This window comes from Hippichthys cyanospilos, chromosome 1 (assembly GCF_059441005.1).
Source record: "Hippichthys cyanospilos isolate Australia breed blue-spotted pipefish chromosome 1, RoL_Hcya_1.0, whole genome shotgun sequence".
Classification (NCBI taxonomy): domain Eukaryota; kingdom Metazoa; phylum Chordata; class Actinopteri; order Syngnathiformes; family Syngnathidae; genus Hippichthys; species Hippichthys cyanospilos.
Genome location: NC_142369.1, coordinates 367,181 through 384,405, shown reverse-complemented (window position 1 = coordinate 384,405; position 17,225 = coordinate 367,181). Strand labels below are relative to the sequence as shown.

The 17,225-nt window shown below is 61.0% G+C and overlaps 3 protein-coding genes across 15 annotated transcripts; all 3 read left to right on the top strand.

Annotated features, from left to right (window-relative positions):
* The first annotated feature begins 584 nt into the window (after positions 1-584).
* cyld3 (cylindromatosis (turban tumor syndrome) 3) lies at positions 585-8,909 on the top strand. 12 transcript variants are annotated; one of them, XM_088431504.1, is made up of 18 exons: positions 591-687; positions 833-1,084; positions 1,175-1,289; positions 1,348-1,505; positions 1,568-1,825; positions 1,888-1,993; positions 2,826-3,079; positions 3,122-3,259; positions 3,324-3,489; positions 3,557-3,698; positions 3,768-3,902; positions 4,869-4,960; positions 5,032-5,095; positions 5,859-6,021; positions 6,089-6,197; positions 7,281-7,373; positions 7,837-8,044; positions 8,131-8,909. In XM_088431504.1, the coding sequence occupies exons 2-18, from the start codon at positions 908-910 to the stop codon at positions 8,720-8,722; spliced, it is 2,970 nt and encodes a 989-aa protein (XP_088287630.1). In that variant the 5' UTR covers positions 591-687; positions 833-907; the 3' UTR covers positions 8,723-8,909. The 12 variants fall into 12 exon arrangements, with proteins under 12 accessions (XP_088287551.1, XP_088287375.1, XP_088287630.1 ...); XM_088431903.1 differs by having other exon boundaries at positions 1,210-1,289; positions 6,169-6,197; positions 8,131-8,424; XM_088431425.1 differs by having other exon boundaries at positions 585-687; positions 894-1,084; positions 2,826-3,259.
* A 69-nt stretch (positions 8,910-8,978) lies between these two features.
* On the top strand, positions 8,979-10,788 carry emc4 (ER membrane protein complex subunit 4). The gene is made up of 6 exons (XM_088433182.1): positions 8,979-9,140; positions 9,506-9,626; positions 9,799-9,913; positions 9,998-10,151; positions 10,223-10,383; positions 10,444-10,788. The coding sequence occupies exons 2-6, from the start codon at positions 9,520-9,522 to the stop codon at positions 10,477-10,479; spliced, it is 573 nt and encodes a 190-aa protein (XP_088289308.1). The 5' UTR covers positions 8,979-9,140; positions 9,506-9,519; the 3' UTR covers positions 10,480-10,788.
* Positions 10,789-11,463: 675 nt separating this feature from the next.
* On the top strand, positions 11,464-17,139 carry lpcat4 (lysophosphatidylcholine acyltransferase 4). Of its 2 annotated transcripts, none has more exons than XM_088432758.1 (13): positions 11,464-11,662; positions 11,735-12,098; positions 13,176-13,288; positions 13,369-13,429; positions 13,552-13,610; positions 13,944-13,978; positions 14,053-14,107; positions 14,171-14,253; positions 15,306-15,431; positions 15,502-15,652; positions 15,726-15,818; positions 16,509-16,644; positions 16,719-17,139. In XM_088432758.1, the coding sequence occupies exons 1-13, from the start codon at positions 11,558-11,560 to the stop codon at positions 16,841-16,843; spliced, it is 1,506 nt and encodes a 501-aa protein (XP_088288884.1). In that variant the 5' UTR covers positions 11,464-11,557; the 3' UTR covers positions 16,844-17,139. The 2 variants fall into 2 exon arrangements, with proteins under 2 accessions (XP_088288884.1, XP_088288798.1); XM_088432672.1 differs by having other exon boundaries at positions 11,735-12,143.
* The last annotated feature ends 86 nt before the right edge of the window (positions 17,140-17,225 follow it).

Sequence of the window (17,225 nt, the reverse complement as noted above, 5' to 3'; positions counted from 1 at the left end):
CGATATTTTGCACGTTGGCATTTGACGTGATACAGAGCGCTTGCGGTGCATCCGACGCGGTCCGTCAACTTTACGCAAGACTCGAAAAATCTGGTCCGGCGCGTCAATTCCACAGTTCGGAGAGCAGCAAAGAGGAAAGACAACATCCGGTTCCAAAGTTGCCTTCTCCTTTGCCGAACGCCTGGATGGGATGAAGCCAAAAGCGATTGCGAGCTTCTGCTTGTGTGCCATCGCCTTTGCCACGGAGACAAAAGGAACGCGTGTGCAAATGCATATTCGCGTTTGAGTCGCGATGCAACGGATTCACTCAAAGTTGAAACGGTCGTTGTACGGACGTACTCCACCATTGTAATTGAAGCATGTGGAACGTGTTTCAGACGTGTCCCGAAACCTATATGAAGGCGGACCTTACCTTGAGGAAACGCCCACGTTTGCCCCGATTGGCTCCAAAACCTTTACGACTTTTCATTGGTCTCGGCCGCTGTCAGGATCCGCGCTTCCGGCTTCACCTTTCGGCTCGTACGACGAGCGAAGGCTTAAAGGAAACGCCCACGTTTGCCCCGATTGGCCGCAGAACTTTTACGACTTTTCATTGGTCGCCGCCTGTTGCCAGTCTCCGCGCTTCCGGCTTTTCTCTTCGGTTTGTTGCGAGAGTTCCCGACAAGAGACAGACGCGCATTTGGCGAGGTAAGTTTTTCTTGAAAAGCTTATCTCCTAAGCAACAAAGACGTGTATCTGTTTTTACTCGAAGAATGTGTCGCAAGCGAACCACGGCTAAATGTCAAAGCTGACTGGCTTTCCTGTCTCGCTTTCGTTCGGCGATTCGTCGCAGGTGAGCAACGAATGATTTCGCGGCCTGTGCGTGTGTGTGCGCGCGCGCGTGCGCGCAGCAGCTCGTAGGCGGAACATGTCAGGAGGAGCCGCCCATGACCTGAGAAGGAAAGAAGGCCCCCCCAAAATCTTCTTGCTGTCCGCCGAGCAACATGTCCAGGGCCATTCGGAAGGGACCATCGTGTTGCCGCGGGGGTCCATGTGCTCGGAGAAACGGACGAGTCGGAACAAGGCCGACTTCCTCCATGTCAAGGTAGCGCTCGGCTCGGCTGGGCTCGGCCGGGCTCGGCTCGGCAGGCGGCGGCGTTCTGCCCCTGGTCGGGTCACGGCGATGCCTTGGCAGATGCTGGAGCTGGACATCATCGTCCAATTGGACAGGAGGGTTCTGCTCGAAGTCCCGAGCGACTGCGTGGGCCTGCTGGAGCCCGTGGCCCCGGAGGCCCGCCCGGAACTCCTGAGTAAGGTCGGGCGAGCGGAAGAAAGTCCGGACCTGTACGGGAACCTGCTTTTCTCCAGGCGATCGCGAGAAGCTGCGCCGCTTGGTCGCCCTGCCCCTCGGCACGCCCCTGTGGGTCCGAACGGACCGAGCCGACGAGCTCGCCGAGGCCGAGCTCAAATACGTGGGGCCTCTGACTTCGGGGAGCAGACCTCAGTATTTTGGGGTGCAACTCAAGGTGAGGTGAGGCGGCGCGGCCGGGGCGCAACGTGGCCTCCGCTCACTCGGGTCGGGCCGCAGGGCTCGGCGGCGGGCAAAGGCAAGGGCACCGGCGGCGGGCTCTTCTCCTGCCCCGAAGACTGCGCCGTCTTCCTGCCCGTCAGCCACGTGGAGCTCCGACACTGGACCGCCGGCTGCCCGGCCGACGCCCCCCCGCCCTTCGGTGCGGGCGAGCGGGTCAGCGTCCCCGCCGAGGGCTCGGCGGTGAGCGGCGAGGTGCGCTTCTGCGGCCCGCTGCCCCGCCGGTCCTCGTCCTTGATTTACGTGGGCGTCCTGCTGGTCGGTTGCTCGGCGCGCGGCCGCGTCCGAGGCCCCGGCCTTCACGGCCCTCCCTCTTTCAGGACGCGCCCGCGGGCAACTGGGACGGCCGCTATCGAGGCGAGAAGCTCTGCCACATTCCGTCGGCCCTCTATGGAAAACTCCTGCTTTCCTCCAAGGTGTCTCCAGGTAGGGGGACGCTTCGCTCCGCGAAATTCCCGGCGGGACGGCGGAGTTCCGCGACCTCCCGCGTTTGTCGTCTTTCTGCCACAAAGCGAATCCTGCGCCGGATTTCGAATAGCGCAGTACGTCACCGTGTCATCCGCACACGTCGCCGACGTCGACGGAATTGCGGCGGTAGCTGAAAGCCATCGTATTGCGAGCCGAGTCGCTAACCTGAAAAATGCTTGGATTTTAGCGTGCGTTTGACCCCCGGGCTGAATTTGCACCCGACCCCGGCTTTTTCACGCCATGATCAAAGTCAAAGCATACCCGAGAAAACACCCGGAGCGGAGGCCAAAATATCGAATAGGTTGGCGCTCAACATGCCGTCCCTTGTAAATGCGTGCAAACGGGAGGTCCGGACGCACGCCCCGCACTTGGCACGTTCATTTGCCGCCGTTCCGAACGGATGATATTGTCCACTTTGGGCCTATTGAAAAGCCCCGATTTTTGCGGCAGCTCGCCAACGGGGCTCAGTAGGAATTTTTGCGTTGACGCCCCCAAACCGCCGGGTGGACGAGCCTTTCAATCACCGCGATGATTGGCTTAGCCCGGACTCCCGTCGTGCAAAAGTCATTGCACTTAATTACGACATGATAAATATTGCAATTTTATAAATATATAAATGTGCAGCGGAGTCACTTTTGCTACGATGGCGTTTTTGCCATATTTGTCCTTTAGGGACAACATTTTTTTCTCGGCCCCGCCTTTAGGGCGGGGTGGGTCGAATGAGTCCCAAAACGTCAGCGTTTAGAGTTGTCGGGCCAAAGCGCTCACGAGCGTTTGTCGACTGCGGCAGAGTCCCGGCATCACGCCGGTCCTTCCCCCCAAGTGCCCAAGTCGGCCGCAAAGAGCCCGCCCCCCGTCGCCGCCAAGCCGGCCCCAAAGAGCCCGCCCCCCGTCGCCGCCAAGCCGGCCCCCGACTCCCCGCCCGCCCTCGCCTCCAAGGTGGCCCTGCTGCCGCCCGTCGCCAAAGCGTTGAAGGCCGCTCCTCCTCTCCCGCCGCCCAAGCCGCCGCACGAAGCCCCGCCCCCGCCGCCCCCCAAGCCCGCCGACCCCGCGTCGGCGGCGCGGCGCGCCGGCGGCGCGCGCGCCCCGCCCTCGCCGGAGAGCGGCGGGGAGGCCCTGGAGGTGGGCTCCATGGTGGAGGTGAACGAGCCGCCGCTCTACGGCGTCATCCGCTGGATCGGACGCATAGAAGGCGCGAGCGAGGCGGTGGCGGGCGTCGAGCTGGTAAGGGAGCCCGCGCGCCTGCCCGAACCCGGGGGCGGGGCTAAGGTGGCGTGGGGCCGCGCAGGAGCGGGAGGTGTCGACGGGATCGGACGGCACGTACCTGGGCGGGCGCTACTTCCGCTGCCCGCCCAACAAGGGGCTCTTCGTCAAGCTGAGCAGCTGCCGGCGCGACTCCAGGTTCCCCGCTCCCGAGGCTCGCCTCGATCAAGTGGAGCGCTGCAACTCCGTCGGTAAGCCGGCCGGCGCCGGGGGCGTTTGGCCGAGCTGACCGTCTTTTGGCCGCGGCGGGCGGGGCAGCTTTCGCCGAGTGGGGCAGCGAGCGCGTGGAGGAGGACACGCTCCCCGCCGAAGGGGACCGGGCCAAGGAGGTGTACCGCGGCTGGAAGAAGGGCATCCAGGGTCACCTCAACTCCTGCTACCTGGACGCCACGCTCTTCAGGTGCGAGCGAGCGAGCCCCGCCCCGGAGGCGCGTCTGACCGCCTCGCCCGCCCGCCCGCCCGCCCGCAGCCTCTTCTCCTGCTGCGCATCGGCCGACTGGATGCTCTTCCGGCCCCCGGACGGCGAGCCGGACGAGCCGGACGAGCCGGACTCCCAGCGGGCCCAGGACCTGCTGCGCTGCGAGATCGTCAACCCGCTGCGCAGGTCGGCCTCCCGCTTGACCTTCGCTCTCACCTTTTGTCACGCCGGCGGCCGGTTTACGCTCGGGCCCGACGCCCGATCCGAGAGGAAACGGGACAAAAGTTGGAGTGGGTTAGCGTCCGGCAGGAGTTTGCGGAGAGCTACTCGCTGGAGGATTCCAGGTCATGATTGGATCAAATAGCAGCGCGCGTGCACTTTGAAAACGTCGCGCAAAGAATGGGAGGTGGGCACCAAGCGAAGAAACGGGCTTGCTTCAATCCGCGACTTGTCGTTCCCAGCTAGAACGCAGCCGATTTTACCGGAGATTTCTTTGCCTTCCTTTCCCTCGTTTACCTTTCCCTTATTTAAACGCAGACCAAATTTGCATCTTTTCTCTGATCGGCTCTTGGCCAGAAAGTGCCAGTTGAACGTTTTTCAAATCCCTAATTCAAGACTTGGGTTTAAGCAAATTTAACCTCGGCAATACTTTGTTTCGCTCGTAGTGTATGTGACAGATGAAATTTAGACATGTTCCGACAAACGTTAATGAAACCATGTTCTACAGTTGTAGGGCGGGCAGTTATAAATGAGAACCGTAACCTACCATCTCAGAGTAATGCCCTCCGGTGGCCTCGATTGTTAATTGCACCCGTGTATTAAACATGAGTGTGTATTTTGGCCTAAGGTTAAACCCCACGGCTGGCTTTGTTTCAGTGCTACACTTATATTACTGTGTTGTGTTTCAGTTGCAGTGTAGCTGTAGAACCACTTTAAGCGTAAATAATACAACAGAAAAAAATGAGTACGAGTAGACAGAGGTAGACCCGCGTCTGACGAGTGACGGACCGGATGAAAAGGTCCAACGTCGCCCCCCGGCGGTGCCGAAAACTTGGGCAAAAATACGCCGATAAACTGACGGACCCACGATTACGATTTCGTCCGGCGCGAACAAAATGACGGACGAGTCCGATTTGTCCGCGGCTTTTTCAGGTTCGGATACGTGTGCGCCAGCAAGACCATGGCCCTGAGGCGTCTGCTGGAGGCGGCCAACGCCCACGCCGGCTTCACCAGTCAGGAGAAAGGTATGCGCGCCGGCAGGAGAACATGGAATGCCGCCGCGGAATGCGCCGATCCTCTTTTGCTTTGCGTCCAGATCCGGAGGAATTCCTCAACAAGCTCTTCCTGCTCCTCCGTGTGGAGCCCCTCCTCAGGATCAGGTCACTCACCATCTCTTTGATTGATGGCGTTTATTCTAAGGACGGGCGAGTAGAGCGCCGGCCGGGCCGATGGCGGGCCTCCAACCCATGCCTGTTTGACGGATGGGGGCGCGGTTTCCCTCCGCGTGTAAAACGGCCATTCTTTTTGCGGACACGTCGCGGGAAACGCTCCGATGCGGCGGCCCTTGGCTCGTTCGCAATAAATGCGTTTGCGTTCGTTTCGCGTTTTACGTGAAAATGCGAAAGTATTCATTACTCTCGGAAGAACTCATTCAATGCCGGGGACGGATTTTCGCGGCTTTCCTTAGCGTCGAGGAGGCTTGCGAATTTGCCATTTTTACTCTGGAAACTTCAGCGTAGCTGAAAAGTAACGAATGCGCTTGATGAAACGGAACCTGTCGCTGAACAAAAAGATCAAATCATTTTTGTTCGCGCCAATCGGGGTCCTTGGAAAATGCGCTTTCTGAAAGGGGTCCCCGGCGTGCGGCGCGAGCTCTTACGAAAAGGGGCGGGTGAAGCGGAAAACTTTTCCGTCGTCGTATTTTGAAAACTCGAGCGGCGGTGTCGCTTAAGAGTTACGTGCCGGTCCCGGTACGGACCGGGGGGTGGGGGGGGGGGGGGGGGGTTGGCTCCCGATCCCCCGGCCGCAGCCTCGATCCTCGTCGGGTATATTTGCCCGTCCTTGCCTCGCCCAAAGGCGGGCGTCCGGCGCGTTTTGGCGCCGCAAAGGCCCGGCCGACGTTCGCGTCCCGCCGCAAAGCAGGTCGCTGTCGGACAAGACGCGGGAGTGCCACCTGTACCAGCTGTTTCCGCCCCGGGCTCGGGGCCCGCCCTCGGCCGAGGCGCTCCCGGCCCCCGCGCGGGTGGCCGGCGTGCAGACGCTGCTGGAGTCCTCCTTCCTCCACGCCGGGCTCAAGCTGGCCGAGGTAAGCGCCGGCGCGAGGGAGAAATCCCGGCCCCGCCCCCCCCGCCCGCTTTTGACCGGCGCCGCAGGCCCCGTCCTGCCTGCTTCTGCTCGCGCCCCGCTTCGGGAAGGACTTCAAGATGTTTGACGTCATCTTGCCCGCCCTCAGCCTGGACGTCACCGACCTGCTGGATGACAGTGAGTCGCCCCCCCCGCCCCCCGACCCGTCCCGGCTTTCCGTGGGAACTTCCCTTTTCGGGGCCCGTTTGCCCAAGAGTTGGGGCCCGAAGCCCGTCCTTTTTTTCTTCCGCTCGAAGCTCACGGCGCGCCGCGACTTACCCGCGGGCTTTTTTACCGGCAGTCGGGCGTGTAATTGTCGTGTTGCGGATTTGTGCAGAATCCCGCGCGTGAATGTTGCTGGAAGCAGGCGTTTTGGGGGGCCGCTGTTGATATTACACCGCGTAGAGAGGAAGGACGGCGTGGCGCGCGTTCAGTCTCTCGGTGAAATCTGGCGGCCCACGAGGGCGTGTAAGTTGCCGTCATTGACGACACCGTGGCCAAAATGAGTTTGTTTGTCGATCCGACAAAGCGCGGATACCGCGCTGGCTCGTGTTAGCGTGTTATGTAGCGCTGCCTTGTATGCGTTTTCCTTTGCGCCGGCTAGTTCCCTTTGCTGTATGTTAGCACGCGCAACGGTTTTGCTTTGATAAGTACTCATTTGCATCTAATTGACATTTTGTATGAAAATGACCGTCATTCGTATTCGGTCGCACGATTGACTCAATGGATGTCGTTTGCCCTCGTTTTTGTCCTTTTGGGACTCGAGCAAGGTGTCCGTCCGCAGCAAAAAATAATCCGAAAAAAGCGTTGACGGGTAAAATGTGTTTACGGAGAAATATGCTGCGTGTGAGTTTTTTTTTTGCTTTTCAAAGCGCTTGGTTCCAGCAACATGATAACTTCACCAGACTAAACATACTCGGTCGGTTGGAAATGAGCGCTGCGCCAACATACTTTCAACACCGACGCGCTCAAATTGTTAGAATACGGAACCAGCACAACACTAACGTGTCCGGTCGTGTTTTGGGGTAAAATAGTAGTTAAAAGTCTAAATTGGTACTTGGATAGCAGGGTGGGAGGGGGGGGGGGGGGGGGGGGGGCGGTGCTCTGTGCTCTTGGAATTCCCATGGAAAGCGCTTGTATGGAACTCCCTCCCTCACGGGACGTCGAGTCAAGCGGCGGTCCCGATCGCCTTCAGCCTTGAGGCAGTGCAGCATCTGCCAGGCCCCGGCCCGCTGGGAGTGCGCCGAGTGTTACCCAGACCCGGACATCACGCCGGGACGCCTCAAGCAGTACTGCCACACCTGCAACACTCAGGTAGCGCCGTCAGGCGGGGCCCGGTTGGCTCGTGCTGTCGGACGGCCGGGTCAAACCCCGCGGCTGGCTTTCTTTTGTGTTACGCTTACATTACTGTGTTGTATTTCAACAATACAATGCGGACGCGGCGTTACCTTTAAGCGAAAGTGCAAAAGCAGAAAAAACAATGAGCGCGCGCGCAGACAGAAGTAGACCAGCGCCTGACGAGTGAGGAAAAAAAGAAAGGGTCGCCTTCTAGCGGCGGCCCGAGGTCGGGCAAAATTACACAGACGGACCTCTACAATTTGGTCCGGCTTGGAAAAATGACGGAGAAGGGGCGGGGCTCCGACGAATGCCGGAGCAGCAAAAAAATTCGGTCAGTGATCGAAGGGCCGTCGCGCGGGAGGCCCTCGTCCAAGGGCTATCGGCCCAAAGAGGCGGGCCGAGGTCGCGGAGAAAGCGGGGCCGGCCTTTTTTCCGTCAGGTTCACAACCACGGCAGGCGCACCTCCCACCGGCCGCTGGAGACGGCCGTACCCGAGGGGGTGCGCGGCGGGCCCCTGGGGGACACGCGGCGGGCCATGGCCCTCTTCGCCGTCACCTGCATCCAGACGAGCCACTACGTCAGCTTCGTCAAGCACGGGCCCCGGCCCTCCGACTGGCTCTTCTTCGACAGCATGGCCGACCGGCAAGGTGGGAGCGACGCCGGGCGGGGCGGGGCGGGACGGGGCGGGGCGGGGGAGGGCCCGCTCTCACGCGCGCGGCGTGTGCGCGCGCAGGAGGCGAGAACGGCTTCAACGTGCCGCTGGTGAGGGCGTGCCCCGAGGTGGGGCCCTACCTGGTCCTGTCGGAGGAGGAGCTGGGCCGAGCCGAGCCCGCCTCCCTCCCGGAGCGCGCCCGCCGCCTGCTCTGCGACGCCTACATGTATTTGTACCACAGCCCCGAGCTCAGCCTCTACAAGTAGCGCGGACCCTGCGGGCGGCCCGCGAAAGAGACGCGGACCAGGGAATGTCCCCCTATCCGCTTGTTGTCCCATTGACTCCTGTTGCAAATACACTGGGGAAAAAGCAAAAGCGTCTTCCCGCATTTCTTCACGTTCCTTCCTCCGCAAAATCTTCTTTCCTCCCGCCAAGGGCGCCACCTTTCCTTCCTTCCCTCGCATTTCTTCGCTCCGTCCTTCTCTCCTTTTTCTCCTTCCTCCGCGTTCCTTCTTCCCTTTTTTCTCTCCTGCCTTCCTTCGCTGCTTTCCTCCCCTCCCTCTTTCCTCCCTTCCAAACTTTTCAAATTCGGGCTGCCAATCTCTCTTTTGAACCGGCGTCCGATCTCCAAACTTCGGTTGAGTGTGTGAGGAACCCCCGAAAATTGATGTGACTTGACGGCCCTCTGACAGAGCGCAACTATAACGTGGCCAGCCATAGAATGGCTTTGACCCCCCCCCACCCCCACTCGATAGAATACACTGTAATTGATACAGCATACCAAATCCCAAGATTTTGTTTTCCATTCTTCCAGGAATCAACACCTCATATTTTAGTGTATTTATTTATTTATTAAAGCTGGCCTTTAAAAAAAAGGGGGGGGGGAGGGGGGCTCAGAAGGCCTCATCTGATTTTCCCGTCCCCTCATCACGATGCAGTACTTCTCTCCAGGCGCCGCAAGGGGGCGTCGGTATTTTGCGCCGCAATTTGCTCGCTCGGCGCGACGCCGGAAGCAACGAAGAAGAGCGACTCCACCTGCGATTATCTGCAGATAGAACCTGCTCGCCTCGCTTTGGACTCCTTTCCAAAAGGTAAAAGCTCCATTTAGCGGCCCGGAAAGGAAATGAAAGGAAAGGAAAGGAAGGGCTCGTTCCGTCGCGCTCGCATAGGCGTCGTGCTTGCGGCTCTTGCTAAGCTAGCAGCGCTTCCCGAGCTAACAGCTCGTCCCAGCGGAGGCTTCGGCTTCGGCTTCGGCTTCGGCTTCGACGAGCGAAATGAGCAATGTGCCACCGTGACGACCGGTTTGGCATTGTCTTCGCGGAAAGAAATCGCGCAGTGCGACACAGACGCGGACCCAGTCAACAAATGCAAAATACGCCGGCCGGTGGGGACCGAAAGCAAAATGTCGTACTTGCAGAAAGTTTGCGTGCTCAAAACGCGAGTCTCTCTGCTCTAGTCCTTTCCGTTGCCATGGCATCGCCGGGAGGACAAGGAGGAGGAGGACTTTTGTCCGCGCGCGGAGGAGCCGCTTCCAGGAGGATCAAGTGGGCTCTGGAGCTCGGTCCGGGCAACGCCAGGTAACGCCGCGGTCGGACCCCCCCTACGTCTTGCCGTTTCGCGTTAAGTGAAGAGCGCGCGCTTTCTAATCGCTTCGGGCTGTAAGACAAATCGGCTTTCCAAATTCGGTTTCCAAATATGCTCTACTAGTGTCGGCGGCGAGGTCAGTGCTTGCTTTTCCATCGTCCCCAGGTGCCGCAGCGACCGGCAGGCCGGCCAGAGCGACGCCGTCTATCCGGTGGGCTACTCGGAGAAGCCGGTGCCCGACACCAGCATCCAGGAGACGGACAAGAACCTGGTGGAGAAGGTGAGGGGGGGGGGGGGGGGGGGGTCGCTGACGGCTCCCGATCCGGGTCGGGGTCGCTGACGGCGCTCCTCCCGCGCCGGACAGCGATGCTGGGACGTGGCGCTGGGCCCGCTCAAGCAGATCCCCATGAACCTGTTCATCATGTACATGTCGGGGAACACCATCTCCATCTTCCCCATCATGATGGTGTGCATGATGGCCTGGAGGCCCATCCAGGCGCTCCTGTCCATGTCGGCCAGTGAGTGCGCCCGCCCGTCCGCCCCGCCGGTCCCCCGGCTAACCCTGACCCGGCGCTCTCCCGCCCGCCAGCCTTCAAGCTGTTGGAGAGCTCCAGCCAGCAGTGGCTCCAGGGCCTGGTCTACCTGGTGGGCAACCTGCTGGGCTCGGCGCTGGCCGTCTACAAGTGCCAGTCCATGGGGCTGCTGCCCACCCACTCGTCCGACTGGCTGGCTTTCATCGAGCCCCCGCGGGTAGGCCGGCGCCGCGCCCGCCGCCCCCGCGCCGGCTGACGCGTCTCTCCTTCCGCGCAGAGGATGGAGATGATGGGCGGAGGGATGGTGCTCTGAAGCCGGGACCCGAGCGGACGCCCCCCGCCCCTTTTTGGGACTCTTTTGTCGACCGACGGGGAGGAGAAATTTCAAACTTTTCGCCCCGCCCGACTCGGGGGCGTCTCCGGTTCACGCGCGAGCTCAGCGGAAGCCCCGGTTGGAACCGGGCGCGCCTGCGGCCGGCGCGTCGCGGCCTTCGGCCGGCGCGTCGCGGCCTTCGGCCGGCGCGTCGCGGCCTTCGGCCGGCGCGCCGCGGCCTTCGGGCCCCTCCCCGCTCCCGAGGCCGCGGCTTGTCGCTTTGAAATAAAGGCCCGATTTGAAGCCAAACGCGTCTCGGCTCGAGCCTCGCCGCAAACCCGGCGTACGAAAGAGCTTCCGGGGGTAGCCCGGGAAACGTCGAGCGAATGCTGCTGCTCCGCGCGCACGTATTAAATACTAAAGCCGCTGGCGTAATGACAAAATGTCCAAAAATGCACAGTACAGAGGTGGCGCCTTTGAGTTCTGTGGCGTGTGGAGTTTGCCTGTGTGGGTTTTCTTCTGGGTCCGCCCCCCAAGATATGCACACTGTGTTTTTTTTTTTTTTTATTAAACATGGAAACAAATTCAATGAGGGTACTCAAGCCCCATGCGAGGTGTCGCAGGGGCCATCCAGTGCGTTGTACGGCGTGTGCCGCAAATGGCTCCGCCTTGTATTTCCGAGCTCTTCACCCACCGCGCCGAAGCATGAGGAGAAAACCACTTATTTCACCGGCAGGCTTCACGGTCGCGCGAGCCGGAATCCTTTTGTTTGGTTTTTGCCCCGTTTCCGGGAACAAACGACGCAGCGGCAGGTGACAGTCAGGCACGCGCGCTTCATTCCGAGCTTGCGCGCCTCCCTCGCAGCAACGAGAGGCAAAAAAAAAAAAAAAACAGATAAATTAAAGGAGGTTACGGAGTCAACTGTTCTCCGGGACCGGTCCGACCGAGCGCGGTAAAAAAGGCGTGCCGCGACGTCACAAGCCGCGTCCGCCAATTCGTCAGCTTTCAAGAAGCGAGCGGCGCGCACACGCGCGGCCGTCGCTCCAGAGTCGCACTCGTCTCGGTCCTCGTCTTGGCCATGGGCAAGCGGGAAGACGTCGGCGGCGGCGGCGGCGGCGGCAAGCCCTCCTTCCGCAACCCCTTCTTCCACAAGGTGACGATGAGCCGCTCCCGAAGGCTCCGGGTAAGAGGCGCCGGCGTTCGCCCCGTCTGCTTTCCGCGGACTCGTCCAATCAGGTGTCGCTTGCGCCCCGAGGGCGCCGTCCTCGGGAGCGTCCTGTTCCCGCTGCGGATGCTCCTGGCGGCGCTCTTCTTCCTGCTCATGTGGCCCCTGGCCCGCCTGCGGCTGGCCGGCCTGTCGGCGGAGGAGCGCGGGCGCCCCGTGGCCGGCTGGCGCCGCTGGCTCTTCCACGGCGCCGTGGGGCTGCTGAGCCGGGCCGTCTTCTTCTCGCTGGGCTTCGTGTGGCTCCGGGTCAGAGGTCGGAGGGCCGGGCTGAGGGAGGCCCCCGTGCTGGTGGTGGCGCCCCACAGCACCTTCCTGGACATGCTGGTCCTGTGTCCCGCCGGCCTGCCCACCGTGGTGTCCCGCTCGGAGAACGTCGGCCTGCCCGTGGTCGGAGGTGAGCGCGGCGCGGCGACCGATGCTCGGAGGACGCCTGATGGAGGTGTCGCCCCAACCGCTCCGCCCCTAACCCTAACCCTAACGCTTTTTTTCCTCCTTCCCGCGCCGCCTTTTTTCCTCTTTCCCGCGCCGCTTTTTTTCCTCCTTCCCGCGCCGCCTTTTTTCCTCTTTCCCGCGCCGCCTTTTTTCCTCTTTCCCGCGCCGCCTTTTTTCCTCTTTCCCGCGCCGCCGTTTTTCCTCTTTCCCGCGCCGGCTTTTTTCCCCTTTCCCGCGCCGCTTCTCCTTCTCTCCGTCCGCTGTTTTGCTTCCGTGTACTGCACACGGTATTTTTCTAAGCCCAGCATTACTAACCCTGCTCTAACCTGTTCAAAAAAAATGAAGGCGAGTCGAGAGAACTCACGCGGAATGCGGACCCATCCCAGTGCCGCTCAGGTTCAACCGGAGTCGGCGCGGGCTCCAGCGCTTCGACCCGGGCCGAAGCGCTATTCGAACTTTCTGGCACTCGGACCTCCGGTCCGAGCCGAAGGAAAAGCTTTGTCGGGCCGGGGGTGGTTTTGACCCGCGCTCCACGGACGAGACGGCGCGCACTTTGGCGCGTCCCGAATGGAGATGTTGCTTTCGGCGCCAAGGTTGTAGCTTCAAAGAAGCAAGCGGAGCGGACCGACGTCCGAATACATCCGCGTTGGCAAACTGGAGCGTTAAGATGAGGTTTATTCCTTGTTAAGAATTCATCCGGCGCCACGTTACCTTATTTGGAAGTCTCGCTTTTAATCCGGAAGGCCCCGTTTACGTTGGTCATTTTAGCGGCGTTCGCCAAGGTTCTTACCTTCTCGGTTTCAAAAGAAAGAACCGGCGGACCCGGGCCGACGCCGGAGTCCGTCCTCGGCCGTCAAGGTGCCATTTGTTGTTTCTGACGGCCGTCTCACTCGCACTCGCACTCGCACTCGCACTCGCGTGCTTTGGAAGCGGAAGGCCGCGCGATATTTCCGTTTCCCGCCTTGAGCTTCCCGAAGCCGGCGGGCCGCCCGGCGTCGCAAACTTCATCCACTGCCGCGAACGAGCGCTTTTGCCTCAGCGCTCCTGGAGTTCAACCAGTCGGTGCTGGTGAGCCGGAACGATCGGGATTCCAGGAGGAAGGCCGTGGCCCAGCTGGCCGAGCGGATCGCCTCCGGGGGCGCCTGGCCTCAGGTGAGCCGGGGCCCGCCGACGTCCCGCCTTCGAGTCCCCCCCTCCCCGCCCCCGAAAACGCCGGCGCGCCTCTCCGCCAGGTGCTGATGTTTCCCGAGGGCACCACCACCAACGGCAGCGCTCTGATCAAGTTCAAACCCGGTGAGGGGAGCCGGGCTCCGTCCGGTCCCCGTGCGCCGCCCGGTCCCCGTGCGCCGCCCGGTCCCCGTGCGCCGCCGGGCCTTGGCCTAACCGCTCTCTCTCCTTCCTCCGCCGGCCGGCAGGCGCCTTCCTCTGCGGCGTCCCGGTCCAACCGGTCCTGCTGCGCTACCCCAACAAATTGGTGAGTGCCGATCGGCCGCCCGTACGATGGCGCCGCCCGCCCCCTGATGGCAAAAAGCTTTGACGTACGCCGAAAAAAAATGCAGTCTCACGTCGTCGGGACCCGGACGGGGCGTGGGTGGGGGGTGTATAGTCCGGTCCCGAATACGCTCCCGCTGGGTCGGTGCGGTGCTCAGTAAACTTGAAATGAAGAGGAGCGCTGGCCACCGGTGTCATGCGTCCATTCGGAAAAGAAAAGGAAAACGGAGGCCCAAAGTATTTGGGGTATTCTTGTCGCCCGCCGGCGAGTTAAACGGGGCCGCCTCCGCCGCCGCCGCGCCCGCGTGTGTTTCAGGATACGGTCCGCTGGACGTACAAAGGGACAACGTGGTGAGTTTTGAGCGGGCCGGGCAGGACCGCTCGGGCCCTCTCTCGGGCGCTCATGTTTGCGGTCCGCGAGACAGGGTGGAGGCGCTGTGGTACACCGCCTCCCAGCCCTACACCAACATGACGGTGGAGGTGCGAGCGCGCGCCCGGCCGCCCGGCCCGACCGCCACGCAAACCGTATGTGGCCCTTCCCAGTTCCTGCCCGTCTACAATCCGTCAGCGGAGGAGAAGCGGAACCCCGAGCTGTACGCGGACAACGTGCAGAAGCTGATGGCCAAGTAAGCGGCGCGCATTTTTTGGGGGGGGCCACCGGGCGGGTCCTTGCGGCCAACGTTTCCGACGTTCCCATTTTCAATCCCGCTCGGTCTTTTCGCGCTTCGAGTGGGTGTCCGGCTCCGGTCCTCCGGGCCCTCGAAGTCCCTCCCGCGGTTTCGTACAAACTCTCGGCCGCGGGTTTGCCTTTCTCCCGTCGTCGACGCAATGCATTCGGGGAACCCCGCCTCGCGCCTTCCGGCGCGGCCGTCAAAGTCCAGGCCCGCGGGCCAGATCCAAAGGCTCGCTTGACTCGGGCTTTCTGGCTTCAAACTCGCACGTTGGCTCCTGTCCTCTCCTTCCTTCCTTCCTTCTTCCCCTTTCCCCTATATTTTTCCTTCTGCCCTTTCCTTCTTCTTTTTGTCTCCTTTCTTCCTTCCCCTCCTATTTTCCCTTTCCTCCCTTCCTCTCCTTGTTTTCTGCACATCCCTTCCTTTTTGTCTCCTTTTCACCCCTTCCTTTTGTCTCTTCTTCTTTCCTTCCCTCCCTCCCTTTCTTCAATCGTTTTCCGTCCCCTTCCCTTCTTCCGCCTTCCTGCGCATTCCGTCCCCCTTTACTTTTTCCTCACCACGTTTGACTTTGTCCTTCCTTTTCTCTTCCCTTCCTCTTCACTCCTTTCCTCTTCCTTTTGACTGTCCTCTGACGTGAAAACTTTGGTACGTGCGTGAGGAAGACACCCGAAACGTCACGCTTGAAAGGGGACGCGGAAGCGGGACGCGGCCCCGCGTTACCGCAAATGAAGCTCCGCTGGGACCGACGCGTCCTGACCCCCCCCAAAAGAGGCGCGAGCGTGCGGGAGGTCCCTATGGGGCTCTGCGCTTCTGCGCTCCCGCTCAAGGGTTCAAACATGCGCGCTTCTTGTGACGGTTTCTCGCTTGTTTTCGTCATTGATTTGACATGTATGGAATCTTTATTTCTCGAATATTTGAGATCTGTAAGCGATTGTCTCCGACATAAATAGCGGCCAAGTATAGCAATGGCGTGAGAAAAAAAAGGCTTTTGCTCGGGCGGCCCGCAGGGCCCTGGGCGTCCCGGCCACGGACTACGTGATGGAGGGCGGCGTGCCGGTCCGGAAGGCGGGCTGCCTGTCCCTGCCGCTGCCGCCGCCCGGCGGGGAAGCGCTGGCGCTGCTGCGCCGGGCCGGGTGAGTCGGGCGTCCGTCCGGGGCTCGGGGCTTTGGCGGAGCGGCCGGCGAGCGCCGCGTGCGTCGGCAGGCTGGGGGACGGCGAGCTGGGGGCGGCGCTGGACAGGATGATGGAGCGCTGCCGCTCGGGACCCGCCTCGGCGGGGGCCCGGGAGCTGGCCCGGCTTCTGGGCGTGGCCGAGCGGCCGACCGCCAGAGCCGTCTGCGCCCTCTACTCCCGGGTAGGCCCCCCACCCCCCACCCCCTCCGCTCCCCTCCCGCCGGGGCGCGTGACGCGGGTCGGCCTCTTCGCAGGAGAAGCGGGTGGACCTGAGGGTCGTGTGCGTCAACGTGGCCGCCGTCTCCGGGCTGCTGGACGCCGAGTCGCTGCTGCGCGCCGCCTTCCACGTAAAGAACTCTCCGAGCCAGCCAGCGAGCGCGGCGCGATGCCTTTCGCCGCTTTCTCTCGTCTTTCGCTTCCTGCTCTTTTCTCACTCTCTTTGCGACGCCTTCCTCGGGACACGCGTGAAACATCTTCGTGACGGGCAAACCGCCATAGTTTTTTGTCGCGTACGCTACAGGTAGAATAAAATATGAATGAAAAAAGGCCTTTCACCGGGCAACCCGAAAACCTATCTTAAACAACCTCTATCTTGCATTTCCTGAGCAACAGCCCATCCGAGAAAATGAATGTATGACAAGTAGCGAATTGAAGCAAGGCAGTTTCTTCTCTCAACCCGACGTGTTTGTTGAGTGCTTGGTGGCGCTGGGTTAGGGTTAGCCACGTATGTCACCTTGACTGCGGGCTGACGCAACGGCGTGGCGGATAAACATCCCAGACGGTTGGATTCCCATTCGGTAAACCGAAAGGGGCCTATGACGTAATGTCAGCGACCATCGCTATCCCGACGTTTTGAAGAACAACAACGCCGGCAAAGCAGAAAGACGATACGTGAGGCCGGTCGGGCAAAAGTATGCGCGAGCGGGCGAGCGCTTGTCAACTTTTCTCGTCTGATGGCAAAAAGGTTTCTGCTAAGATGCGGGCAGGCGCCTCTCTCGACGGACGTGTCGGTGAATGAATGGCCTTTGACCTTGCAGTTGTTTGACCAAGACGGGACCGGAAGTCTGAGTGCCGAGGAGTTTTCCGGCCTGATGGGGGCGCTGCTGGGCCTACGTCAGCAACACACGGCGCAGCTCTACTCGGAGCTGTCCAGCGGGGGCCGCTTAACGCAAGGTACCCCCCCCCCCCAAAGAAAAAAGTGCCTCGTTGGTTGCTGCGTAAGGCCACGGCTTGCGTTGACTCGACAGACGGCCTGCTGCGAGCCACGACGAGCCACCCGATCTTTCAGAAAGTGTGGAGCGAGCACCTGCAGCCCAAAGCGCAGCTCAACGACAACGGAAACGCCATGAACGGCGACAAAAAAGTCATATGAAGGTTTTCTCTGCTTTTTAGTCGATTGCAGACTTGTTGTGCTTGAGCGCAAAAACACTTTAGCCGAACGAGTCCAAACATTGTACGTTTTTGTGCGCGCTCACCGCGGCGCCTTTATCATAAGTGTGGTTTTATCCGTGGCTGTTTTTAAAAGAGGTATTGCAAATGTATTTTTATACAGTGAAATGTATTCTTGCTCACGCGGTGGCATGTTCTATTTTGTTTACGTTTTTAAAATTTCAACTGTCGGGAAAAGTTAAAGGGGCTTGAATCCGAATAAAGCGGTTTGTTTTTCCAGCAATTTGCTTGTGTGGGAGCGCGTGCGGGCTCTGCGCATGCGCGACGTTGCGGCGAGCGAGGACGGCGAGCGCTTAGGGACACGC